This window comes from Prionailurus viverrinus, chromosome B3, assembly GCF_022837055.1.
Source record: "Prionailurus viverrinus isolate Anna chromosome B3, UM_Priviv_1.0, whole genome shotgun sequence".
In the NCBI taxonomy this organism is placed as follows: Eukaryota; Metazoa; Chordata; class Mammalia; order Carnivora; family Felidae; genus Prionailurus; species Prionailurus viverrinus.
This window is the reverse complement of record NC_062566.1, coordinates 95,891,662-95,919,242: the sequence shown is the minus strand read 5'-3', so window position 1 is coordinate 95,919,242 and position 27,581 is coordinate 95,891,662. Positions and strand designations below refer to the sequence as shown.

Sequence of the window (27,581 nt, the reverse complement as noted above, 5' to 3'; positions counted from 1 at the left end):
ACAATGATGAGGTACCTGTTTCAGTTCACGAATAGTTCACCATGAAAGTCTGTTTCTTTTATATTTTCTACTCAGAGTCATAGTAAACAACATCAGTATAATACCCATACTAGTTTTACTATGAAATAGTTTTGTGAAATTTTTTTTATCCCAGAGCAAGTCCAGATAGCTGTCTCTTTTCTCCTTCCTTTTTTGGGGGTGCGTGATGGGCATGCAGTTGGGGCAGATAGAGGATTTTGCCCCAGCTGCCGTGAAGGGGCTGTGAAGTGGAGAGATGTTGAGTCTTTTTTTGGCCTGCACTGAGTCTTAGCTGATAAACTGCGCTGAGAACTAATCAACATTTTATTTGAGGCTGGTTCAGTGAGCAGGTTTTCTCTAGTAGCAGCATTAAATTGTAAGCTAATTTTTGCCAGAATGTTCTTACAGGAAGTTTGTAAGCATTATATGCTGCATTTGTTGCACAATGAAAAATGTGTCTTTTCCCAGAGAATGATGCCCACAGATCTTGGTATAATTTGTTTAATGTTTACAGTTGTTAATTTCCTCTTTTTCTTGCGTGGGAAACCATTAGTTTTATTGTTAATCATAAGGGAAATTTGAGTCTATAAAGGGGAAACTAACCAAAGTCTTCTAGAAAAACTTGCTGCTTGATATTCTAAAATATGAAAGCGTTCAAATGCACAATGGTTGAATATTGTTCTAGAAGGGTACGTTATTCTAGCACAGTGGTCTTCAAACATTTAAAAGCAGAACTTTTTTTCCAGTATTATTATAAATAGGACCCAATCCCAAAGTGGGAAGAGTCACTCACCAGCTGCTCCAGCTGTGGAACACATGAAGGCAGATCCTTCCTCCTGCCCTCCCTGCAAGGAGATGAGTTTTCCTGTTGAAATTTTTCCTCCTCATTGCCCCCTGGGGGCTCTCTCAGTATTCAGGTGCTGAACAAAATTTTGATGCATTTTATTTGCAGGCTTTAGCTCTTTTTGTACTACAGTCTCATTGTTCCATGCTTACAGTGTTTGTCACCCTTTTGTATTTGACCTTAATTGTCACATTTTTTCCAACTTTAAATGACTTGTGCAGGCATACGTGTTTAGAGTTTAGGGATGAGGCAAAACTTACATCTTGCATACCAACTCTGATTAGTGCTGACAGGAACATTATCCTGATGAATTGAGGGGACCCTCCCTCCAGGCTCTAAGGGTAGGAGTCTGCATGTAGTTGGGAGATGTGTGTACTATTGGCAAATATTTGCCTATGACTTCCGCCTTCTTTTAGTATTGACACCTGTTGTGGTTATAGTCCATTGCATTTGAAAGAGTCCTCTTCTCTTTTAGAATCTTCCCTATAGTGAAATTGGGTCAATTTCCTGTGAATTTTTTTTTTTCTTTAACATTTATTTATTATTGAGAGACAGAGAGACACAGAGCGTGAGCAGGGGAGGGGTAAGGAGAGGAGGAGACACAGAATCTGAAGCAGGCTCCAGGCTCTGAGCTGTCAGTGCAGAGCCCAATGCAGGGCTCCAACTCACAAACTGTGAGATCATGACCTGAGCCAAAGTCAGTCGCTTAACCAACTGAGCCACCCACGCGCCCCAATTTCCTATGAATTCTTTCACATTTTCTGCTTTAAAAATCTAGTATATGTATTTATGTTCAAGTCACTCTCCCCTTAGCTATTATTAAAACCGATAAGGCTAGGCTGGGTTATACTGTAATAACAACCCCCAAACTTCAGTGGTTTAAAGCAAGTGTTTAATTTCTGCTCTCTCTGGGTTATCTGGGAGCTTTGCCTTATGTCGTCCTCTTTCTGAGACTTGGTTCAACAGAGAAGGCCTCGTTTTTTTTTTATTTTTAAAAAATTTTTATTCATTTTTGAGAGAGAGCACAAGCTGGGTTGGGGCAGAGAGGCCGGGGGGAGGGAGGGAGACGGAGAATCTGAAGCAGGCTCCAGGCTCTGAGCTGTCAGCACAGAGCCCGAAGTGGGGCCCGAACCCATGAACTATGAGATCATGACCTGAGCTGAAGTCGGATGCTTAATTGACTGAGCCACCCAGGTGCCTGAGAAGGCCTCATTTTGAGTGTTATCATTCATTATAGCAGAAGAAAAGTGAGTTGTGATTCATGAAATGTATATATTGACTCTTTCTTTAAAATTTTTTTAATGTTTATTTCCTAAGAGAAAGAGAGAGACAGAGAATGAGCGGGGGAGGGGCAGAGAGAGAGAGAGGGAGACATGGAATGGGAAGCAGGCTCCAGGCTCTGAGCTGTCAGCACAGAGCCCGACGTGGGGCTCGAACTCATAAACCATGAGATCATGACCTGGCAGAAGTTGAGTGCTTAACTGACTGAGCCACCCAGACCAACCCCCCCCCCCATATATATTGACTCTTTTTAAAAAAATTTTTTTAATGTTTATTTATTTATTTATTTATTTAATGAAATTTATTGACAAATTGGTTTCCATACAACACCCAGTGCTCATCCCAAGGTGCCCTCCTCAATACCCATCACCCACCCTCCCCTCCCTCCCACCCCCCATCAACCCTCAGTTCTCAGTTTTTAACAGTCTCTTATGCTTTGGCTGTCTCCCACTCTAACCTCTTTTTTTTTTTTTTTCCTTCCCCTCCTCCATGGGTTTCTGTTGAGTTTCTCAGGATCCATATAAGAGTGAAACCATATGGTATCTGTCTTTCTCTGTATGGCTTATTTCACTTAGCATCACACTCTCCAGTTCCATCCACGTTGCTACAAAAGGCCATATTTCATTTTTTCTCATTGCCACGTAGTACTCCATTGTGTATATAAACCACAATTTCTTTATCCATTCATCAGTTGATGGACATTTAGGCTCTTTCCATAATTTGGCTATTGTTGAGAGTGCTGCTATGAACATTGGGGTACAAGTGGCCCTATGCATCAGTACTCCTGTATCCCTTGGATAAATTCCTAGCAGTGCTACTGCTGGGTCATAGGGTAGGTCTATTTTTAATTTTCTGAGGAACCTCCACACTGCTTTCCAGAGCGGCTGCACCAGTTTGCATTCCCACCAACAGTGCAAGAGGGTTCCCGTTTCTCCACATCCTCTCCAGCATCTATAGTCTCCTGATTTGTTCATTTTGGCCACTCTGACTGGCGTGAGGTGATACCTGAGTGTGGTTTTGATTTGTATTTCCCTGATAAGGAACGACGCTGAACATCTTTTCATGTGCCTGTTGGCCATCCGGATGTCTTATTTAGAGAAGTGTCTATTCATGTTTTCTGCCCATTTCTTCACTGGGTTATATTTATTTATTTTTTGAGGGAGGGAGAGAGAGAGCATGAGCAGCGGAAGGGCAGAGAGAGAGGGAGACACAGAATCCTAAGCAGGCTCCAGGCCTCTGAGCTGTCAGCACATAGCCTGACGTGGGGCTTGAACTTATGAACCACAAGTTCATGACCTGAGCCAAAGTTGGATGCTCTACCAACTGAGCTACTCAGGCGCCCCTATATTGACTCTTAAAAGCTCCCAGAAGTTACATATGTCACTGTACATTTCATTGGCCAAATCAAGTCACTTCCTATTTCAAGGAAGTGGAGAAGTACAATTTTAACATGTGTAGAGAACTAGAAACATTTGAACAATCCACCATGTTTGTCAACAGATATTCTCCTTCTTACATGTAATTCATCTTTGGCCCTTCCCAATGGATATAGCCCTCAAATCCCATTCAATCACTGTGCCAAGCTCAACAGTCCAGGATCTCTAAGTAATGCCCAGTAGTGTTAATGTCTTAGGACATTATAAGTTACCTGTTTCCCACCTCCACTTGGATACATAGGATAGTGTAGGGACAAATAACTATAATACATGTGCCAATTTGGAGAGGGGAAGAATGGAAGACATACACCAGACTTTAAACTGTAGCAACTTTGAAATATCACTGGGCAGATATTGTTAGGGCTTTTGTTCTGTTCACTGGTTTCTCTAGGTCAGTGCTTCTCAAACTATCTGCTAAGAATGACCAGTTTTTTAAAATTCCAATTTACTTTGAATTTTTGTTAAATACAATAAAAATGAATTATAAGAAAAATAAAATGAAAACACCTAGCACATGACAAGCCTGTTAAAAATTTTTTAGATTCATAAAACACAAAACTGTGTAAAAAGGACTATAAAAACTTTTTGACATTTGTTCTCAATTTCTTTGTTTATCTCATTATTGTAGACCAGTATCGAATAGTTCATATTCTGGCATATGCCCTGGGGCATAGTTCTCCATGGTCCTTGGCTTTACTCTGCAAGAGGTCTTTCCGTCTTTATTATCTTTGGCCACATCTGAAGTTGGCTTTGGATAGTATGGCCCCTTTCCATGGCTGAGCAGCTTGTCAGCTTGCTCTCTGACAGTAGAAGGGTGGGGGCTAAAGGACTGTGTAAGTATTAACCAGCTAGTCTCTTGGATGGCAGTGGTTCTTTGACTACCTTTCTTTGAATATCTCATTAAACATAACCAACAGCAACTATCACACAGTGTTCATCTTCTGACTACCAGCCTCCTCTCTTAGGGCCATAAAGAGGTTCATTAGCCACACAAGCCTGGGTACATGCTCATTATAAATTCATTAAGTATGTGTCACCTCCAAATTATTATAGTGACCGTTTCAGCAAATGTTTTGTCACTCCTTACTGTGGATTGCCAAGCTCCAGTCTCTGATGAAAGTTTCCTTGATTAGATCCTGAACGGTCCTTGCTTCTTGGCCTCTAAGCCAATGTTTTGGGGTTCTTGTTAAGGTAGCACCTCATTCTAGTTTGTATAATAGTGAAGATAAACTAGATTATGCTGTAGTGATGACCCCTCAAATCTCAGTAGCTTAAGGCAATAAGGTTGATTTCCTCCTCTGTCACATGCTAATTGCAAATCAGTGAGGGTTCTCTGTTGTGCTCATTCTGGGACTCATGCTGAGGAACAGCCACAAATTGAGCATTTTTAATGACTGTGACAGAAGAAAATAAATCCTGCCCTATCACACACTGGCTATTAAATTGTTGCCTGAAAGAAACGTGAGCTTTTGCTTACATTTATTAGCCAGATTAAGTCACACAGTGGGCACAGCTAACTCACTACAGGTGGGAGGTGCGGGAAGCTAAGTGTAATCTCAACTTCTACAGAACTGGAACTATTTACCCCATACCAATGAACTACTACACCAAGGTACCAACGTCACATTTCTCAAGGTATTCATCTCTTTATTGATATTTAGATTTTGAATCATTAAGTATTGTTTTCTATTCTACTTTCTACCTACTGGAGGGAAAAAGTCACCGAGTACCTTTTGTATCTTTGCTTTTACTCTGTTCTTGCTGGTCTTCTCATTTCCCACCCTTTCCCATCAAAATTTCTCTTCTTTTTAATTTAAAGATATTTTTATATGGAGAACATGTCTCTGAGCAAATGGATTTTATTTTCCATGCATGTGAAATGAACAGTCTTCTGTGGCCCCACAAGGATAGGTTGGATTAATATGAGTAGAAGCTATGGAAAATTTGATTACATATAAGTAACAACTTTAATTCTTATTTTATTTTATTCCAGTGTAGTTAACATACAGCATTGTATTAGTTTCAGGTGTACAGTGTAGCAATTCAACAATTCCATATGTTACTCAGTGCTCATCCAGATAAGTGTATCCTTAATCCCTTTCACCTGTTTCATCCCCCTGCCACCCTCCCCTCTGGTAACTCTTTGTTCCCTGTAGTTAAGAGTCTGTTTTTTGATTTGTCTCTCTTTTTTTCTTTGTTGTTTTGTTTTATTTCTCAAATTCTGCATGTGAGTGAAATCATATGGTATTTGTTTTTCTCCTACTTACTTGCTTAGTATTATATCCTCTAGATCCATCCATGTTGTTGCAAATAGCAAAATTTCATTGTTTATTTTGGCCGAATAATATTCTATTATGTGGGTGTATGTATGTATATATATGTATGTATGTACATGCTTACATATGCATACCACATTTTCTTTACTCATTTACCTATGGATGGACACTTGGGCTTCTTCCATAATTTGACTGTTGCAAGTAATGCTGCAGTAAACATAGAAGTGCATATATCTTTTATATTAGTGTTTTCATATTCTTTGGGTAAATACCCAATAGTGCAATTACTGGATCATAGGGTAGTTCTATTTTAAATTTTTTGAGGAACTTCCATACTGTCTTCCACAGTAGCTGCACCAGTTTACATTCCCACCAACAGTACATGAGGGTTCCTTTTTCTCCACATCCTTGCCCATAGTTGTTGTTTTTTGAGCTTTGATTTTAGCCATTCTGACAGGTTCGAGATGACATCTCATTGTGGTTTTGATTTGCATTTGCCTGATGATGAGTGATGTTGAGCGTATTTTCATGTGTCTGTTGGCCATCTGTGTATCATCTTTGGAGAAATGTCTGTTCATGTCTTCTCGTTTTTAAATTGGATTACTTGGGGTTTTTTGGTTTTTTGTTTTGTTTTGTTGGGTTTTTTTTGGTTTTTGTTTTTTGGTTTTTTTTGGTGTTGAATTATGTAAGTTCTTTATATATATTTTGGATACTAACCCTTTCTTGGATATGTTATTTGCAAATCTTCTCCCATTCAGTAGATTGTCTTTTAGTTTTGGTAGCTGTCTCCTTTGCTGTGCAGAGCTTTTTATTTTGATATAGTCCAAATAGAATGACTTTAACTTTTCAATCAAAATGAAAGGTAAAGAGTCAGATGATTTTCTATAAGACTTCAAAAGTCCCCTTGGTGTCTTCCCCCTCCAATTTCTTATTCCTTAGGGGGAATTATTTCAATTGTTCCCTATTTCTTTTGGCATTCATCTTCCTATTTCCAATAAACTTGGCTTTTGGTCTTGTGAAAGTGAAGATTTAGCTCTTTTATTTCTTTTCCCACACTAATTGTATGTTCCCTTACTTTCTGTCTCCCCATCCTCTGAACTGTGGTTGTCATAGATTTGGTTAAATCATTATTCAGTGTTTATTTTATTAAGACCACATAAACTATATTTCTGGTTGATCTCTGTAATATTCTCTGCTTTAAGTAATTACTTAAATAATCAAATTTATCAAAGATGGAAAAATTGCAAAGGTTATAGTTACTAATGAATTCCTATCCCTGAAAATATGTATGCCAGAATAATCACCAACATCTCTAATTGACCAAATGCGTAGTACTTCAACATCTATAATTTCATTTGTCCAATGAGATAGATGTGGGAAAGTATTCTAGCACTGAATGTGCAGTTAGACCTTTTACTGCTACAAAATTCATTCTAGGGGAAAAAATAATGTGTTAACCCTACTGTCCAATTTAGTGTTAAAATAACTGAATTATAACCACAAGTCCAGGAAAAATTATATTTATACTTGACTCATTCAAATGTACTTTTACTTAAAAGGTTCATTTTTAATTAGGTTTTGGTTATTTCATATAGTAAATACATTACATAGTTATTCCCTTAGCCTCAGGATGCATGCATTTCCCTTCCCCCCAATAAAGAAAATATTGAATGACCTATTTTAAACCATCCTCATTAATATAAAGTGGCTTTAAAATACACTGGTTTAAAATGGCTAAAATGTGTAATCAATGTTAATGCCAAGGATACTCCCTAATTATATCATTAAAATTACTTTTTTATATGCCTCTCACTCACAGTCCTCACGCATTCTACTTGAATTTTTGAACTCTTGGCTCATTATTAAATATTGATGACAAATTTGTTCACTGATATAAATTAGCTCTAATGAAAAGAATGTTAAGAAGTAATTAGTAATTAGCCCCTTTTTTAGGAATACCTGCTTTTAAAGGAGAGGTATTATATGCTTACTGATTGTATTGAAAGAGCAGATTAAGTATCTAGTACAATTTTCCCTAAATTTTCATTCTTTTATTATTTTATTTCTTACAGAAAGTCTACCCCTCTCATTCTGAGTAATTTTTGCTATTTTTTTCTGTCTCTTGTTTTGAGATAGTGATCTTTTGTTTGAAAGGTAGGGGTTCTATTTGAAATTAAAAAAAATTAAAAATCTCACCTATACCTGTGGGTATGTCTCTCCATTCTGGAAGTATGATATTTTTATATTATATTAATTTTCCTAAACTGTCTTCTTTTAGAACTTAGATACTATAGATCATCAGTGGAAAACTTCCTGAAAGAAGAAATTGTTGGAGAGAAATTTGAAAGTGGCAAAATGGGAGACAAAGAATTGACAACAGATGTAGAGGACAGCATGGAAGTAAGTGCAGCATGGAAGAAGAGAGGAGAGTATTAAAACAAGTCTGAGTTCAGAAGGTAGAGTTGAATTAAAACTTGGGTTGAAAAAGATATTTAAATGTCTAAGCTGTATAAGTCTAAGTCGTATACTTAAAAAAGTATATTTATGGGGCACCTGGGTGGGTCAGTCAGTTAAGCATCTGACTTCAGCTTAGGTCATGATCTCACTGTTGGTGAGTTCAAGCCCCGTGTTGGGCTCTGTGCTGATGGCTCAAGCCTAAAGCCTGCTTTAGATTCTGTGTCTTTCTTTCTCTCTGCCCCTCCCCCACTTGTGCGCGCGCATGCTCTCTCTCTAAAATAAACATTAAAAAATTATAAACAAATAAAATTAAAACTATACTTAGAAGGAGTGTTATTAGTTTTTTTAATATGAAATTTATTGTCAAATTGGTTTCCAAGTTTTATTTTTATTTTTATTCACTTTTGAGAGAGAGAGAACATGCATGCATGCATAACAGGGGAGGGGAAGAGAGAGAGGGAGACAGAGGTTTCGAAGCAGGCTCTGTACTGATAGCTGCTAGCCCCATGTGGGGTTCCAACTCATGAACTGCAGGATCGTGACCTGAGCCGAAGTTGGTCGCTCAACCAACTGAGCCACCCAGGTGCCCCTTAAGTAGTTTTAATAGCTATCTTCCAGGAAATTTAAAGTAAAAAGAATGTAAACATAATAGATGTAGGCTTTGGATGCCTCACTCCCATGGTAATGGTATGAAATAACTCTTTGAGTATTCATTGTAAATCTACTTTGGGTAGAGAAAGATAAAATGACCAATTTAACACAAGGATTGGATAAGGTTTGAGACTTAGTTTTAGAACCCTTAAAAATGACAATTAGCTTAACATACTCTAGTAAAGATCTATTAAACATAAAATATTTCATATTGTATTTTCTGGATATATTTGATATCTTTTGCAAGTATCCAGAATCAATTGTATTATCAAATCAATGTCATTATAGATATCCCTCTCAAATGTTTACTAGAAGGAAATAGGAAAGTATTAACAAAATCAAATACGTAAGTAATGCCTTACATTATTCTTCTTGCAGATTTTACTTCATTCATTTGTTTAACAAATTTATTCAGTAAAACTTTGTTGAATACCTACCGTTGCTAGGTATTGTCCTAGGCAACAGAACACAGCAGTGAAAAAAACAGACAAAAATCTCCTGCCCATGTACAACTACAGCTGATGATGTCTTCCAGTTTCAATATATATAGAGTTGGCATCTTTTTTATCATGATGTGCATTTTTTATAAGTCAGCAGTAGACTCTCTATCAGAACTGAGCCCTCAGAAATACTTCAGTACATTGCAACCGGGAAAAGCCTCCTTAGCTTATTTTTGTCAAGCCGGTAAGTATTTTTTATATTCTGACGTGATTTTTGTGATGTTTCTCTTGCTGTTTAATCAGTAGTATTGCTGGGATACTGTCAAGATTAGTATTATGTGCTATAAAGCTGTTACTAAAATATATATGCCTGAGTTTAAATCATGATTGTGCCAGTTGACCTTCTGTGTGATTTTGGTTAAATCACTTAGCCTCTCTGTGTTTTTGTTGTCATCCATAATGAGGAAATAATACTTTATAAATTTGTTGTGAGGATTAAATGACTTTATTCATGTGACTTAGTCTTTAGTAAATACCAGATAAGAATTAGCTATTAGTAGAGTAACACCTGAATTTCATCCAGTCCTTTAAAAAATTTTTTTATAACGTTTATTTATTTTTGAGAGAGAGACAGACAGAATGTGAGTGGGGGGAGGGGCAGAGCAGAGAGAGAGGGAGACACAGAATCTGAAGCAGTGTCCAGACTCTGAGCTATCGGCACAGAGCCTGTTGTGGGGCTCAAACCCATGAACCGCAAGATCATGACCTAAGCTGAAGTCCGATGCCTAACCAACTGAGCCACCCAGGCGCCCCTCATCTAGTCATTTCTGAAAGTATACTTCTTGATATTTTTAGCAAGTGGATATGTTTAAAGTATTTTAAAACTTTAAGTGAAGAATTAGTAATGCTTTTATTTAATACTCTGCTTTAGTATACCATTAATTACACTGATTAACCAATGTAAGTATTGAACATAACTAAAAATGTAATGGTCTCATTTAAGTCTTTATGCCTTAAAAAATACTATTCCTGGAATTAGTAAGTGAAATTAATCCACGTTTCTCTTGGTTCTTTTTTTTTTTTTTTTTTTTTCAACGTTTATTTATTTTTGGGACAGAGAGAGACAGAGCATGAACGGGGGAGGGGCAGAGAGAGAGGGAGACACAGAATCGGAAACAGGCTCCAGGCTCTGAGCCATCAGCCCAGAGCCTGACGCGGGGCTCAAACTCACAGACCGCGAGATCGTGACCTGGCTGAAGTCGGACGCTTAACCGACTGCGCCACCCAGGCGCCCCTCTCTTGGTTCTTATAATTGTGATTTGAAAATGGTATTTTAAAATCATTTCAAAAGTTTTGTGCATGTATACATGTGTGTTGTGTATATGGAAACTTGGAAAAATAATGCCGAATGTTAGCTTTGAATTAAACATTTATTTATTCTTATTTTAGAAATTTTAAAAATTCACTTACAAAATTAAAATCATCATAAAAACATTAGAAATAAGAGTAATGAGGCGATAAGAAGTAAGGGTATAAAATTGTATAACCAGGTATGTTTACTTGATTATTGGTTGTATTGTATATACTTGTTGGGCAAACCAATCCATTTCTTTTTCAGTTTGCAGCTTTGGGCCTTAATTTTAAAAATTCATCTTTCCTAAGGAACGAGCCATAAAACATTCATAAAACATTTCTTATTTTAGATTCTCCAAGAACTTCCATATTTCTTGAAGAACTGAATGAGGCTGTTAAACCTCTCCAGGACTTTGGAATTTCAGTTGCAAAGGTAGAAAGATATTTTTTTGTTACTAAATTATTAGTGACAAACATTTTATAATTATATGACTTAATGCTGAGTATCTAAAAATACTTACGTTTCAGATCTTTTTCCAAACTGGAAAAATATTTTTTTTCTACCTTTTTTTCATAAGAAAGAACAGAAGCACAGAAGATACTTCCAGATTATGGTGTAAATTAGTACATGTAGATAAAGAAAAAAGCTGTTCAGAATTTTTTGTTAGCTTAGAACTTAATTTGTTTTATAAACTGTTTCAGTTTTTAATGCTATACTTAGGCTTTTTTGCTTTGTTTTGCCTGACAAATATAGTAGATCTCCACATTCAACTATTTATTAAATTTCTATTAGCACAAACTGAAGTATCAAAATTGAGGCAATTGAAGTATTTTTTGTTTTCTGTTCTTCTAAGTCTTTATAATTGCTTATGTTGCAGTTTTTCCTTTATTTTTAGGACAAAGTCAAAACAGCCTAACTTGAAATGACGTATTTAATTTTTTTCTCAAAAAATGTTCAAACTTGCCATGGAGTATTATGGAAAATTTCCACATGCATCATGGATTAGATAGCTACATGAGCTTTTCATTTACTTTAATCTTAGAATTTGTACCTCAGAAAATTGAATGATTAATAACCCAGTGATTATTAAATTCTGTCAGATTAGTGTCTACCTGACTTTCTGTGTACATTTATTTTTTCTTATTTCATTAGCCTTCTGCTTCTGAGAGATGGCTGCTGACCCACTTGGTCCCTGCAGCTAGAGTTCCCAGGGCAGGAAGCATAGAAAGGTTAACTAACCTTGCCTGTTAAAGGGAAACTCTTCCCTCTATCCACAGAACACTTCTGACATCAAATGTGTGAGTTTTCTACACCAGTCATTTATGATACTGACCACCCATGTAACCCAGATCTCACAGGAAGGGCTTAGTCCTATAAGATTGCCCTCTACTTCAGATGCCAATCATAGGGAGTAGATTCTTAGGTTGCCTACAACTTCTGTCTGACTTGGCTATAAACTGGGAGCTCTCAAAACCCCCTCCTTGCTTGTTCAATAATTTGCTGTAATGGCTCTCAAGACTCAAGAAAACACTTTGTGTACTATTACTGGTTTATTATACGTGATAGAACTCAGGAACAGCCAAATGTAAAAGATGCATATGGCAAGGTCTGGAAGCCTTGAGCACAGGAGCTTCTGTCCTCTTGTAGTATGGGGTGTTTCACCTTCCCATTACTTAGATGTGTTCACCAGCCTGGAAGCTTTCAAGCCCTGTTATTTAGGGGTTTTATGGAGATTCCATTATGTGGGCACGATTGAGTAAATCATTGGCCACTGGTGATTGGCTTCATCTCTAGTGCAGAGGATGGGAGTTGGGGCAGAAAGTTCAATCTTCTAATCATGCCTTTGTCTTTTTAGTGAGCAGCCCCCATCTTGAAGCTATCTAGGGCCCCCCAGTGATCAGTGTTTTAGCATGCAAAAAGATACTCTAGGAGTTTCCAAGGGTCTTAGAAGCTCTTCTATAAGGAACTGGGGTTAAAGACCAAGTGTTAGAACAAAAGATACTCCTAGCCCTCCTGTCACTCAGGAAATAACAAGGGTTTTAGGAATGTGTGAGGAACCAGGGGAAAAGACCAATTCTCTATTTCTATGTCACTGCTAAACACTTAAAAAAAAGTCTTTTCTTAATTCTGTATGTAACTGGGTTAACTTTGAACAGCTGATTACACTCTAGAATGATAATGGTGCTCATCTTCGAGGAGCTTTTAATAAAATTCTAGACTAAAGTTTAGAGATGAAATACTAAGTTGGTATGACATTCAAAAGGGATAATCATACTATTTATTGAGTAACTAGTAACTGTATATCTGGTAACTAAAATAGAATATTAAAGTTCATGCCTAGAGTGTTGTTGCCTTTATGAACTAACAAAACGTAAAGTCTTGATTTTACATTTGAGGATGCTAAGCTGTGTGGAAAGAAGACTGGTGAATAAGGCAGACAAATATTAAGTACCTAGCTCACTCTCTGCACTTAATAAATATTTGGTAAATGTTTATGACATTGAAATGAGCTGCTTCATCTAGTTTCTTAGATAGATATGTGATAAAGACCCAGTCTATTTCTTTGGACAGTTTAGATCCTAAATAGGGGAGATAAAACACAAATCACTTCAATAAGTAGCAGAACATGATCGTTGTAATATGAGATACAGATAAAATGCCACTGAGGTTTAAAGAAGGGAAGCTCATATCTGATTGTCATGGCAGAAGGTCACGTATGGTATTTGGAAAGACTTTACAAAAAGTAGCATTTTGAGATTGTCTTGAAAAGTTAAGATTTCAGGAGGCAGAGGTAGATGAAGAAAACACTAAAATATAAATGTACTAAATGTTCCAGTTAAGACAAAGATTGCCAAGCTGGGTGCAATAACCAAACCCAAATGTATGCTATTTAGAAATGCATCTTAAAATAAAGTCAGTCTTCAGATATCTTCAAAGTATTGAAGGAAGGAAAAAGATGTATCATTAAGTGATGACCAAAAGGAGGCTGGTATAGTTATCTTACTATATCAAAGTAGACTTTAAAACAAAAAAAACTTTGAATCATCTTTGACTTTGTCATAACCAACCCATCAATAAACCTTTAGGTTCTACTATCAAAATTTCCCAAATCTTAGCACTTCCTGCACCTCCACTTTGACCCCTGTTGTCCAGACCTTCATGACTTCTCATCTGGGAAACTACCGTAGCCTTCTAATAATTGGCCTTTCTCCTTTCACTCTTGTCCTACTAAATTCTTCTCTATGCATAAGTCAAATGTGTCAGGTCACATTGCTACCCCTCCAAAAGGCTTCCTGTTACAGTTAGGATAAACTTGAAACTCTTCACTCTTATGGACACTGGCTTCCTCTCATTTCTTTTTCTGCCTCTCCAACCTGCTCAGTTTGTTCCTGACACCTACAAGTCATCTTTTTGTTACCTGAACCTGCTTGATGTATTATTTCTACAAGGCCTTTGCAAGTATTTTCTCTTCTGTCAGAACTCCTCTTTTCAACATACTTATATAATAGTATGCATCACTACTTTGCTTCAGTTCTTTGTGCAAAGGTCACCTCCCCTCCCCCCGCCAAGCCTTCCTTGATTACCTGTATAAAATGTCCTGTTACATACTATCCCTTTACTGTTTTCTTAATTTGTGGGACTTAATGCTACATATTAATTAGTTTTTAAAATTATCTGTCTCCTACTTTTAGAATGTAAGTTCTAAAGATAAAAATCTTTATTTGGAACTTAATTGTGCCCCCAGTGACTAGAAGAGTGACTAACATATGGTAGGTGTTCATATATATGTTAAACGGCTGAATGGAAAAAAAATCTATTGTCCTAATGTCAACCATCCCCTATGCTCTGACTTAAAAAAAATTTTTTTTAGTGTTTATTTTTGAGAGAGAGAATGCAAGCAGAGGAAGGGGCGGGGTGGGGTGGACAGAGGATCTGAAGCGGACTCTATGCTGACAACAGAGAGCCCAATGTGGGGCTCGAACTCACATACCACGAGATCGTGACCTGAGCTGAAGTTGGCCACTCAACTGATTGAGGCACCCAGGTACCCCTAAAGAATTCTTTAAAAAGTTACATATGCTAAAATTCACTCTTTTTGGTTATGGCAGTATTCCAACTTTTAATTCTAATTTCTCTATTCCTGATATTTTTTCTGAGTATCAGTTCTCCTTTTGTAGCTTTTGAAAACAAATGTAGCTTCCCTAGTTGTCATTCTGCTTCCTCAAACTCCATTAAAATTAAATTGAATGACACACATAGAAAACAACCAACCCATTTAAAAAACAAAACCAAAACTTACAAAATCTGAAATGAAATGACTGTTTTTCTTCTAACCTTAGTTTAGTGCAAATTTTGTTGGTGGCTACCCTTTGCCCCATCTAGAAACCTCTTCATTCTTTTTATCTCCTTCTTTTTTCCTTTATTCCCTACTGCATACACATGCTCAGTCTTCTCCCTAGTTTTACTTACTGTATTGGTGAGAAATCTCTCAAATCTCTTCTGTCCTTTTCTGCTTTACTTCAGATCTCATTCATCCTTGCCCTGTACTGAGGTGATACTCGTTTAACTTTCCTGCTTATTTTTGTGTTCCCTTGCCTTCCATTACATCTTCATGTTGCTGTTTCTGTTGCATCATCCTCAGCAAGGGTTTATCCTTTAAAGATGCTTCGTGGTCCATAATTACTGCTGGCACTGTCTTGTCTGTTTTTTGTCAGGAAGAAGTAGGAAAAGTGTAAGTCAGCTCTCCTTTAAGAACCTTCTTTGATCCGACCCCAGTAACTTCTCCCTAACATTGTTTGGCCATCTATAGTTGTTGGGGAACCTGGAAAAGTCTTTCACTGGGGGCATTTGTGTTTAGGGAAGTTCTGTTAATAAAACAAAAGGGAAGGATGGATTTTGGATAAGAAACCAGCAGTGGGGCATCTGGGTGGCTCAGTCAGTTAAGCATTTGACTCTTGATTTCAGCTCAGGTCAAGATCTTGTGGTTCATGAGATTGAGCCCCATGTTGGGCTCTACACTGACAGTGCGGGGTCTGCTTGGGATTGTCTCTCTCTCCCTGTCTCTCTCTGCCTCTCTCTCTCTCTCTCTCTCTCTCAAAATAAACAAATGTTTAAAAAGAAAGAAACAAAAATAGAATAGAAACCAGCAGTATCTGCCGTACCTGTGTTCCAGCTGCTGAGATGCTTTCATGCCCTCAACTTATCACTTAGTTCTGCTTCTTTGCTTTTGCTCATGATTTTTTGTCCTGCCTAAATGGTTTCTTTCCTTTTCTACCTGGTTACCTCGTACTTGTTCCATAAGATTGAATTAAATTTAAACTCTTAAGTATAATTAAATATAACTCTTAGGTATAGAAACACTTTCTTTCTCTGAGGTAACCCACTTGAATAAATGAGCAATTATAGGATACAAATCAGAAAGAAAAGTAAAATAAAAAATGTGAGGGGATCCTGGGTGGCTCAGTTGGTTAAGCGTCTGACTTCGGCTCAGGCCATGATTGCACAGTTCACAAGTTCAAGCCCTGTATTGGACTCTGTGCTGACAACTCAGAGTCTGGAGCTTCCTTCAGAGTCTGTCTCCCGCTCTCTCTGCCCCTCCCCCACTCGTGCTCACTCTTGCTCTCTCTCAAAAATAAACATTAAAAAAAATTTTTTTTTAATTTGACCTGGAGACAGATTTTACTGTTTAATTTTCCTTCTTGTTTCCATAACCAAGAAACTTGACCTTTTGATATATACTCTAAACCTTAAATATAATCTTTTAAAGGTTAATTGTGTCAAAGAAGAAACATCAAGATACTGTGGAAAAGAAAAGGATTTGATGAAAGTGTATTTATTCAGGTAAACTGTTTTTGAGTGTGATAGCCAAATTTAAGCTATACTTCTAGAATATTAAAATATATAAAATATCACTAAGCCAGGATAAAGTTGTATGCATGGGGGATTATATGAAGTTTAGCAAATGGTCTAAGTCCTAGATTTGTTATCTGAACTTTAGCTTCTTTAGCTATAAAATTAGTTAAAATAGGTATAACAGCTACCTCACAGACTTGTTTTGAATATTACATGAGAATTCTTATGTAAACTACTACTATAAGTGCCTGGAAAGTAAGCATTTAACAAAGTTAGTGTTTTGAGTAGATCTCTCAGGTCCATATTTGGGTGTGAAAGAAAGGTATTTTTGAGACATCTGCCAATGTCCCAGTTACAGATTCCTCTCCACTTTGGTCTGCTAGTCTCTCTGAAGTTTCTCAAAATCTTTTTGTCAAACTCTTGGGATTTGGCCTAAGAAGTGAGGACAGATACTGTCTCCTCAGACCAATTGCTGAGGACACTTGTTTGTCTCTCCTATTTGTCTCCTTCCCAGCCCATTTAGGGAATCTGTGTGTATGTGACAAGGAGGTTGGTAGGAAGCTGTGTTGAGACTCATGTGTTTTCCTAGTTTTTTTTGCCAAGTTCTGGGCCTACACTCTTCCAAGTCAACATATTTATTGAACGTATATTCAATAAATATTTGTGCATATTTTACCATCAGCATGCTGATAGGTGAATGGGATAATGGATAACACCCAGGCTCTTAACATCAAAGAACTTACAACCTACTGTATTAGAGAGACAAGAAAAATGAGTTCCAGGGAAATATTTCTGTAATGCTTTTTTAAAATTTTTTTATAGGGGCAACATCTTACTGAGAGAATTCCCTACTGATACCTTGTTTGACGTGAATGCCATCATTGCTCATGTTCTCTTGTAAGTATAGGGGGTACTCATTCACTTATTGTTAACAATCTCTTGATTTCATTTTAGAAAACCACAACCCATTAAAATATTTTAGGGTTTTAACATTATATTCATAGGCATTAATTTCACACAAATTACTGGTCTGTCTTCCTACATAGAGGATCTAAAATTTCTTGACTGGCAAAGGATACAGATACATCTTTGTATAAAAGTAGGAGAGGGCACAGCAGGACCACATGGTCATAGTATTGCTTTTGCTTTTGAATGTACCTGTGAAGTAAGGATTTTACCAGGTAAGAAGTTTGTCTTTGCTGTTCTCACTAGGAGTTTTAAAATGTCTGGCATGCTTCTGACCCCAGCCTGATTTTTCTGGAGTCTGTAGCTCTGTGCCTGGTCAGTAGGTACAGAAACTGTGCAGATAGTCTCAACACACATTGTAGTGTTTACTGAGAGAGAGAGTGAATCTAAATTTAACTTCTATGGCATGGAGTCTTTAGACCTGGGGTTTAGGCCTATGTGGAGTCCATTTGTGCAGTCTCCTCCTGAATGAAGTCTGATACTCTCTTTGGTGACACAGCTGGAAACTACAACTTCATTAGGGACACAAGTTAACGTGGACTTTTCCAGTTTAATGTTGCACTTGGACTCTTGGCCACTAAGACCTTTTCTGACACTGAGTGTGTTTGTTTTCTGCTTGGCTCCCCTCTTTCTTCTCTCTGACTGGATTCCCATAAAAATTGGATGAAAGTTAAACGACAAGACACAAAACGTAAAGGTGGAAGGTTGTGGTTATCACTTTGCAAATGGATACTTTTAAATGTTCCAGTACTAATTATATATTAATGAAAAGTTCTTAGAACTCGTTGACAACCATGGAGTCTAAGGCCTGTAGACCAAGAAGCCAGTTGTAGAGGGTGAACAATGGCCTTTTGAAGAGGAATTCCAAAGAGCTGCTAGGCTGTGCAGAGACTTCCCCCCTAGAGAATGGTGTCTTCAGGGTGGGGGTCATAAAAAGCTTAGCAAAGTCCTAGTTTTAATAGATATGATGCTTGTTCTCAAGAAGCTCCCTAGTTTCTGCCATTTTTACAGTGGATACCTGATGACAATCTTTGACCCAGATATGAGAGGGTGAAGAGACAGAGAAAGAAGATTCTTTGAGGGTTAGGGAGGCAATACTAAGATTTAAGATTGTCTTTGACAAGTTTGATAGCAAATCCTGGAGCAGCAGGCTCATGTTGGACAACCTGCTGACAAAGTGGTTTTAAAACAATTGGGCCTTAGTGTGGAGAGGCTGTCGATGCTGGGAACTGGTTACCCCATGGGGCTTGTGTCATTCAATCCTGCTGTAGTAGTGTCCTATTCCTAGTGCTGTGCTAATGCTGATTCATAGAATACTAATTCCACAAATAGATGATTCCCCATGTTTCTGCTATGTACCTGATACTCAGTAGGCATTGGGGATACATAATAGAAAAATATATGACTTCTGTTCTCTAGGAATTTAGTGTTTTGTTAGATACATAAACAGAACATATTATGTAGTAAGTAAAATAGAAGTTTGATGCATAAGGCTTAAGGATCCACAGCATAGAGAATGGTCACTTGTGTCTAGAATGATGGTGGATATTGGTTAAGAAGGCTTCCTGATGGATGTAGCACTTGGGATGACTCTTAAAGGATAAGTGAGGGTTTGCTTGGTGAAGAAACAGAAGGTGGGGAGATCAGGGGACACTGTGAGCAAATGCATAGAGGTTAAAATAGTTTGGAGGGGGCAGTTTTTACTGGAGTATGAAATGTGAAGCAGGACATGAGAGCAGAAAAGTAGGTATGGGGTCAGATGAAGAGATATGTGTTTACCATGTAAAGAAGTTGTGGCTTTTGGGGTAGCCACTGAAGAGTTAGGAGTTCAGCTCCAGGCCAGAATCTTTGTGTCATCTATCAGGCCTGACAACAGGCATTTACAGGCTTTGTCTGGTAGGCCTCATGGGGAAAGGTATCCTGCCCACACCAGACTTGGTGCATGCCCACTGCATTGCAGTTTTCTAGAGAAAGTTAAGGTCTAACTATCAAGCACCTCACCAGTTCCAGTCCCTGAGGCCAGACATGCTCATGGGTACACCTATATTTTTAGCCCAAGTGTCTCTATTCGAAGGCCTCATTATCAGAGACCTTGGCTGAGGCACCTCCTAGGTGCTTCCACTAAGACCTTATCAAGGGTCTTTGGTTGAGACACGTTTCTCCACTTAGTACCATTCCACTTCTGGCTCCTCCCCCTTTCTTTCTCCTGAGCCCCGGAGTCCATAAAGAGTCAGGAGCCATTTGTTTGGGGCCCCTGGGAATGCAATGCCTCCCTGCACCTGAACTGCACCCATATGACTCTGGCCTAATGCCAACCCATGGTCAGTGGGGCAAGGAATGGAACATTGTGGAGCTGGTGCCTCTCTTTTGGCCTCTGGCTCTTGCTATCACAGTAGGTGAATAAAGGCTTGATTGTTAAGTTTGGCTCACTGTCCTAACTGACCACCTCAACACCTGATTGCTCCACAGAGGATTTTAGGCAGATAAGTGATGTGATCAGAATAGTACTTGAAAGCTTTTTCTGGTGGGTGTGAGACAGATTTGTAAAGTCCAAGCACACATAGAAACCATTGTGTGTCCATTATGTAATCTAGGGAGATAAAATAAAGATAGCAAAGAGGGGATTTTCTTTTTAATGCTTAGGAGGTGAAATTAACTGGATTTAGTAAAAGTTAATTTGCTTACAAACATAAAACTACAAACTCTAGTTAATCCCTAATCTCTTCTTTTCTGTCTTTCCAATCTCACTCTATCCCAAATCCTTTCTGATCAACATCTGAAGTAGGCAAGGAAGGACAGGTTTACAGGGGAAGAGGAATCTACTTTAACAAGGGAATGCCCATCAGACCTGAGTCTAGAGTAGGCAGCTGTGGGGATTTGAGTCCTTGGGGAGTACAGGTCTAGGTGTTGTCAACATACAAGTTATCCAGGGAGCATCCTACACAAGACCAACACTTATGGGAAGAAGAAACTGAGGGGGAAAAATAAATTTCAAGAAAGAAGAATTGTAAAGAGGTAATGTCCTCATTTTAATTTAAAATGTAAGAAAAATGACTTGTGAAATATAGTATTTTACAAAAATTTTCAGTAGTGATATTTAGAATGTTGAAGGACTGTGTTAAATCGTGTGCCATATCATAGCTGCACCTTCCAAATAACCATGAGGGAAAAAACGCCTTTCATTCTGTCATCCTACTTTTATGTGCTAAAACCATCAGTTTGAAATACCCAGTGTCTGGCAAGAGTTTCTCCCTCCTGTACTCTTTTGCAGTTACATACTCTTCATTGAAATGAACTGCTGTTTGGTATCTTTTGCCCATTTTTCTATCATGTTTGAACTTTATTCTTATTAACTTCTAGATACTTTATATGAGGGAAACAAACTATCTTTTCCTACCCCAAGGTTGTCATTTACCTTGTGAATTTCCTTTTTATTTAAAGAATTATCTGTGCAAATTTATCTTTTCTCTTTTGACTTGTAGATGATACGCTTTACTGTGGTTTCCTTTATGCCATTGCTACAAAAGAATTTACCCCTTTAAAAAAATACCTTTTGGTTTTTCATTTATTTATTTTTTATTTATTTTTAAAATATTTTTCCAATTTTATCTATTATTTTTTTGGTTTCAAGATCTTTAAAAAATTTTTTTTAATGTTTATTTATTATTGAGAGAGAGAGAGAGAGAGAGAGCATGAGTGGGGGAGGAGCACAGAGAGAGGGAGACACAGAATCCAAAGAAGGCTCCAGGCTCCGAGCTATCAGCACAGAGCATGACATGGGGCTCGAACTCACAAACCGTGAGATCATGACCTGGGCTGAAGTCGGACACTTAACCGACTGAGCCACCCAGGTGCCCCAGTTTCAAGATTTTTAAAAAACGCTTAACTGATTTTATTTATTTTCAAATTTTTAATTTAAATTCTAGTTAGTTAATACATAGGATATTTGGCTCCATCCATGTTGTTGGAAATGGCAAGATTTCATTCTTTTGATGGCTGAATAATATTCCATTGTGTGTATATACTACATCTTTATCCATTCATCAGTTGATGGACGTTTGGGCTCTTTCCATAATTTAGCTATTGTCCATAGTGCTGCTATAAACATCGGGTGCATGTGCCACTTCAAATCTGTATTTTTTTATCCTCTGGGTAAATACCTATTAGTGCAATTGCTGGGTTGTAGGGTAGTTCTATTTTTAACTTTTTGAGGAACTTCCATACTGTTTTCCAGAGTGGCTGCACCAGTTTGCATTCCCATCAACAATCCAAGAGGGTTCCCCTCTCTCCACATCCTTGCCAACATTTGCTGTTTTGTGTATTGTTATTTTTAGCCATTCTGACAGGTGTGAAGTGATATCTCATTGTAGTTTTTTTTTTTTTTAATATTTATTTAGTTTTGAGAGAGAGAGAGGAACAGCATGAGTGGGGTAGAGACAGAGAGAGAGGGAGACACAGAATCCAAAACAGGCTCCAGGATCTGTGCTGACAGCCCAGAGCCTGATGCAGGGCTCAAACTCGTGAACCATGAGATGATGACCTGAGTTGAAGTCAGGCACTTAACTGACTGAGCCACCCAGGCACCCCACTCATTATAGTTTTGATTTGCATTTCCCTGGTGATGAGTGATGTTGAGCATCATTTCATGTGTCTATTGGCCATCTGTGTGTCTTCTTTGGAAAAATGTCTATTCATGTCTTCTGCCCATTTCTTAACTGGATTATTTATTTTGGGGTGTTGAGTTTGATAATTTCTTTATAGATTTTGAATACTAACCCTTTATCAGATTTGTCATTTACAAATATCATCTCCCATTCCGTAGGCTGCCTTTTAGTTTTGTTGATTGTTTTCCTTCACTGTGCAGAAGCTTTTAATCTTGATGAAGTCTCGATAGTTCATGTTTGCTTTTGTTTCCCTTGCCTCCAGTGACATGTCTAGTAAGAAGTTGCTCTGGCCAAGGTCAAAGAGGTTGTTAGCTGTGTTCTCCTTTAGGATTTTGATAGTTTCCTGTCTCACATTTAGGTCTTTCATCCATTTTGAATTTATTTTTGTGTATGGTGTATGAAAAGTGGTCCAGTTTCATTTTTCTGCATTTTGCTGTCTAGTTTTCTCAACACCATTTGTTGAAGAGACTTTTTTCCATTGGATATTCTTTTCCTGCTTTGTCAAAGATTAGTTGACCATATAGTTATGGGTCCATTTCTGGGTTTTCTGTTCTATGCGTCTGTTTTTGTGCCAGTACTATACTGTCTTGATGACTACAGCTTTGTAATATAGCTTTAAGTCTGGAACTGTAATGTTTCCAGCTTTGCTTTGCTTTTTAGGACTGGTTTGGCTATTCAAGGTCTTTTGTGGTTCCATACAAATTTTAGGATTGTTTGTTTTAGCTCTGTGAAAAATGCCTGAGGTATTTTGATAGCAGTTGCATTAAGTGTGTAGATTGCTTTGGGTAGTATAGACATTTTAACAATATTTGTTCTTCTAATCCATGAGCATGGAATGTTTTTCCATTTCTTTGTGTACTCTTCAGTTTCTTTCATAAGTGTTCTATAGTTTTCAGAGTACAGGTCTTTTACCTTTTTGGTTAGGCTTATTACTAGGTGTCTTATTGTTTTGGTACAATTGTAAATGGGATCAATTCCTTGATTTCTCTTTCTGATGCTTCATTATTGGTGTATAGAAATGCAGACAGTTTCTATATGTTGATTTTGTATCCTGCAACTTTACTGATTTTGTGTATCAGTCATTTGGGTTTTCTACATAGAGTATCATGTTGTCTGTAAATAGTGAAAGTTTGACTTCTTCCTTACCAATATGGATGCCTTTTATTTCATTATGTTGTCTAATTGCTAAGGCTTAAGACTTCCAATACTAGGTTAAATTACAGTGATGAGAGTGGACATCCCTGCCTTGTTCCTGACCGTACAGTAAAAGCTCTCAGTGTTTCCCCATTGAAGGTAATAGCTGTGGGTCTTCCATATATGACCTTTATGATGGTGAGGTATATTCCCACTATCCCACTTTGTTGAGGGTTTTTATCAAGAATCGATGCTGTTTGGACTCACTGCTGTCAGCACAGAGCTTGCTTCAGATCCTCTGTATCCCCCCCTTCCCCCCCCACTTATGTGCTCTCTCTTTCTTTCTCTCTCTCTCCCTCTCTCAAAAATAAACATTAAAAAAAAAAAGAATGGATACTGTATTTTGATGTATGCTTTTTCTGCATCTATTGAGAAGATCATATGGTTCTTATCCTTCCTTTTATTAGGTGTTTCACATTGATTGATTTGCAAGCTACTCTTGCAGCCCAGGAATAAATCCCACTTGATCATGCTGAATTATTCTTTTAATGTACTGTTGGGTTCAACTTGCTAGTATTTATTGAGAATTTTTGCATTCATGTTCATCAGGAATATTGGTTTGTAGTTGTCTTTTTTAGTGGGGTCTTTGGTTTTGGTGTCAGGGTAATGCTGGCCTTGTAGAATGAGTTTGGATATTTTCCTTCCTTTTCTATTTTTTGAAATAGTTTGAGAAGAATAGATATTAACTCTTCTTTAAATATTTGGTAGAATTTGCCCAAGAATAAATCTGGCTCTGGACCATTCTTTGTTGGGAGATTTTTGATTACTGATTCAATTTCATTCCTGGTTATCAGTCTGTTCAAATTTTCTATTTCTTCCTGTTTCAGTTGGTAGTTTATATGTTTTTTGGAATTTATCCATTTCTTCCACATTGCTCAATTTGTTGGCATATGATTTTTCATAATATTCTCTCACAATTGTTTATATATCTGTGACCTGTCTCATTCATGATTTTATTTATTTGGGTCCTTTCTCTTTATTTTTGATGAGTATGGCTAGGGGATTATCAGTTTTATTAATTTTTTCAAAAAATCATCTCCTGGTTTCATTGATCTATTCTGCTGGGGTTTTTTTGTTGTTGTTTCTATATCATTTATTTCTGCTGTAAGCTTTATTATTTCCCTTCTGCTGGCTTTAGGCTTCATTTGTTGTTCTTTTTCTAGCTCCTTTAGGTGTGGTTGATTTTTCTTGCTTGTTGAGGTAGGCCTGTATTGCTATATATATACTTCTCTCTTATGACAACTTTTGCTGTATCCCAAGGTTTTAGGACCATCCTGTTTTCATTTTCATATGTTTCCATGTATTTTTTATTTTCTTTCTTTCTAATTTCCTGGTTGACACATTCATTCTTTAGTGGGATATTCTTTAGTCTCCATATATTTGTGGACTTTCTAAATTTTTTCTTGTGATTGACTTCACATTTCATAGCATTGTGATAGGAAAATATGCATGGTATCATCTCAATCTTTTTGTACTTGTTGAGGCCTAGTATGTGATTTGTGACCTAGTATGTGATCTATTATGGAGAAAGTCTCATGTGCCCTTGAAAAGAATGTGTATTCTGCTATTTTAGGATGAAATGTTCTGAACATATCTGTTAAGTCCATCTGGTCCACTGTGTCATTCAAAGTCATTGTTTCCTTGTTGATTTTCTGCTTAGATGATCTGTCCATTGATACAAGTGCAGTGTTAAAGTCCCCTACTATTACTATATTATTTTCAATGAGTTTCTTTATGTTTGTTATTAATCGATTAATATATTTGGGTGCTATCAAGTTGGGGGTATAAATATTTACAGTTGTTAGCTCTTCTTGTTGGATAGACCCCGTTATTATGATATAGTACCCTTCTGCATCTCCTGGTATAGTCTTTGGCTTAAAATCTAGTTTGTCTGATATAATTATGGTTACTCTGGCTTTCTTTTGACACTAGATGGTTCTCCATTCCCTCACATTTGATCTGCAGGTGTCTTTAGGTCTAAAATGAGTCTCTTATAGGCAGCGTATAGATGGGTCTTTTTCTTTTTCTTTTTCCATTCACACATCGTAGGTCTTTTGATTGGAGCATTTAGTACATTTACATTCAGAGTGATTATGGGTAGTTATGAATGTAGTGCCACTTTATTACTTGTTTTTTCATTTCTGGAGATTTTCTCTTTTCCTTTCTAGTCTTGGTCACCCTTGGTCTTCTTTTCCACTCAAAGAGTCTCCTTTAATATTTCCTGCAGGGCTGGTTTAGTGGTTATGAACTCCTTTACTTTTCGTTTTCTGGAAAACCCTTTTATCTCTCTTTCTATTCTGAATGACAGCCTTGCTGGATAGAGTATTCTTGGCTGCATATTTTCCCCATTCAGTATGTTGAATATATAATGCCACTCTTTTCTTGCCTGCCAAGTTTCTGTGGAGAGATCTGTTGCTAACCTTATTTGTCTTCCCTTGTAATTTAGGGACTTCTTTTGTCTTGCTGCTATTAGGGTTTTTTCTTTGTGTCTATATCTTGCAAATTTAACTATGATATGTCTTGGTGTTGGCCTGCTGTTCATTTATTTATTTTGTTTATTTTGATGAGAGTTCTCTGTGCCTCCTGGATTTGGATGTCTGTTACCTTCCACAGATAGGGAAGTTTTCAGCTGTCATTTCCTCAAATAAACCTCTGCCCCCTTTTCCCTCTCTTCTTTTATGACTCCCATGATATGAATGATATTACACTTTATGAAGTCACTGAGTTCCCTAAGTCTACATTCATGATCTAATATTTTTCTTTTCCTCTTCTTTTTACCTTCATTATTTTCCATAATTTTATCTTCTATATCATTTATTCATTCCTTTGCTTCTATCCTTGTAGTCACTACATCCAGAAAGGGTAAGAACCATGTGATCCTGTCAATAGATGCAGAGTAAGTATTTGACAAAATACAGCATCCTTTCTTAATAAAAACCCTCAAGAAAGTCGGGATAGAAGGAACATACCTAAACATCATAGAAGACATATGTGAAAAGCCCACAGCTAATATCATCCTCAATGGGGAAAAACTGAGAGCTTTCCCCCTGAGATCAGGAACATGACAGGGATATCACTCTCACCACTGTTGTTTAACATAGTGTTGGATGTCCTAGCATCAGCAATCAGACAACAAAATGAAATAAAAGACCTCAAAATCGGCAGAGAAGTCAAACTTTCACTTTTCGCAGACAACATGATACTCTACCTGAAAACCTGAAAGACTCCACCATCAGACTGCTAGAACTGATACATGAATTCAGCAAAGTTGCAGGGTACAAAATCAATGTGCAGAAATCGGTTGCATTTCTATGCACCAATAATGAAGCAACAGAAAGAGAAATAAAGAAACTGGCCCATTGACAATTGCACCAAGAACCATAACATACCTAGGAATAAACATAACCAAAGATTTAAAAGATCTATGTGCTGGAAACTATAGAAAGCTTATGAAGGAAATTGAAGAAGACACAAAGAAATGAAAAAACATTCCATGCTCATGGATTGGAAGGATAAGTATTGTTAAAATGTAAGTACTACCCAAAGCAATATACACATTCAATGCAATCCCAATCAAAATTGCACCAGCAGCCTTCTCAAAGCTAGAACAAACAATCCTAAAATTTGTATGGAACCACAAAAGACCCCAAATAGCCAAAGTAATCTTGAAAAAAGAAAACCAAAGCAGGAGGCATCACAATCCTGGACTTTAGCTTCTATTACAAAGCTGTAATCATCAAGACAGTATGGTATTAGTATAAAAATAGACATATAGACCAATGGAATAGGATAGAGAACCCAGAAGTGGACAAACAAATGTATGGCCAGCTAATCTTTGACAAAGCAGGAAAAAGTATCCAATGGAAGAAAGACAGTCTCTTTAGCAAATGGTGCTGGGAGAACTGGACAGCAACATGCAGAAGAATGAAACTGGACCACTGTCTTATACCATACACAAAAATAAAATAGATGAAAGACTTAATGTGAGACAGGAAACCATCAAAACCCTAGAGGAGAAAGCAGCCAACAACCTCTTTGACCTCAGCCACAGCAATTTCTTACTTGACGTGTCTCCAAAGGCAAGAGAAGTAAAAGCAAAAATGAACTACTGGGACCCATCAAGATAAAAAGCTTCTGCACTGCAAAG

General features: G+C 37.4%; 1 protein-coding gene across 4 annotated transcripts in view; it reads left to right on the top strand.

Moving 5' to 3' along the window:
- The window catches only part of TXNDC16 (thioredoxin domain containing 16), a 137,173-nt gene that overhangs the window by 1,534 nt on the left and 108,058 nt on the right, over positions 1-27,581 (top strand). For 2 of the 4 annotated variants that reach the window (XM_047862816.1, XM_047862814.1), the window contains exons 2-6: positions 8,134-8,255; positions 9,342-9,647; positions 11,107-11,189; positions 16,525-16,598; positions 17,433-17,507. In XM_047862816.1, coding sequence (XP_047718772.1) covers positions 9,485-9,647; positions 11,107-11,189; positions 16,525-16,598; positions 17,433-17,507 — 395 coding nt within the window. In that variant the 5' untranslated portion in view covers positions 8,134-8,255; positions 9,342-9,484. Of the gene's footprint in view, positions 1-8,133; positions 8,312-9,341; positions 9,648-11,106; positions 11,190-16,524; positions 16,599-17,432; positions 17,508-27,581 lie in introns of all 4 variants that reach the window. The other 2 variants (XM_047862815.1, XM_047862817.1) reach the window with 2 other exon arrangements.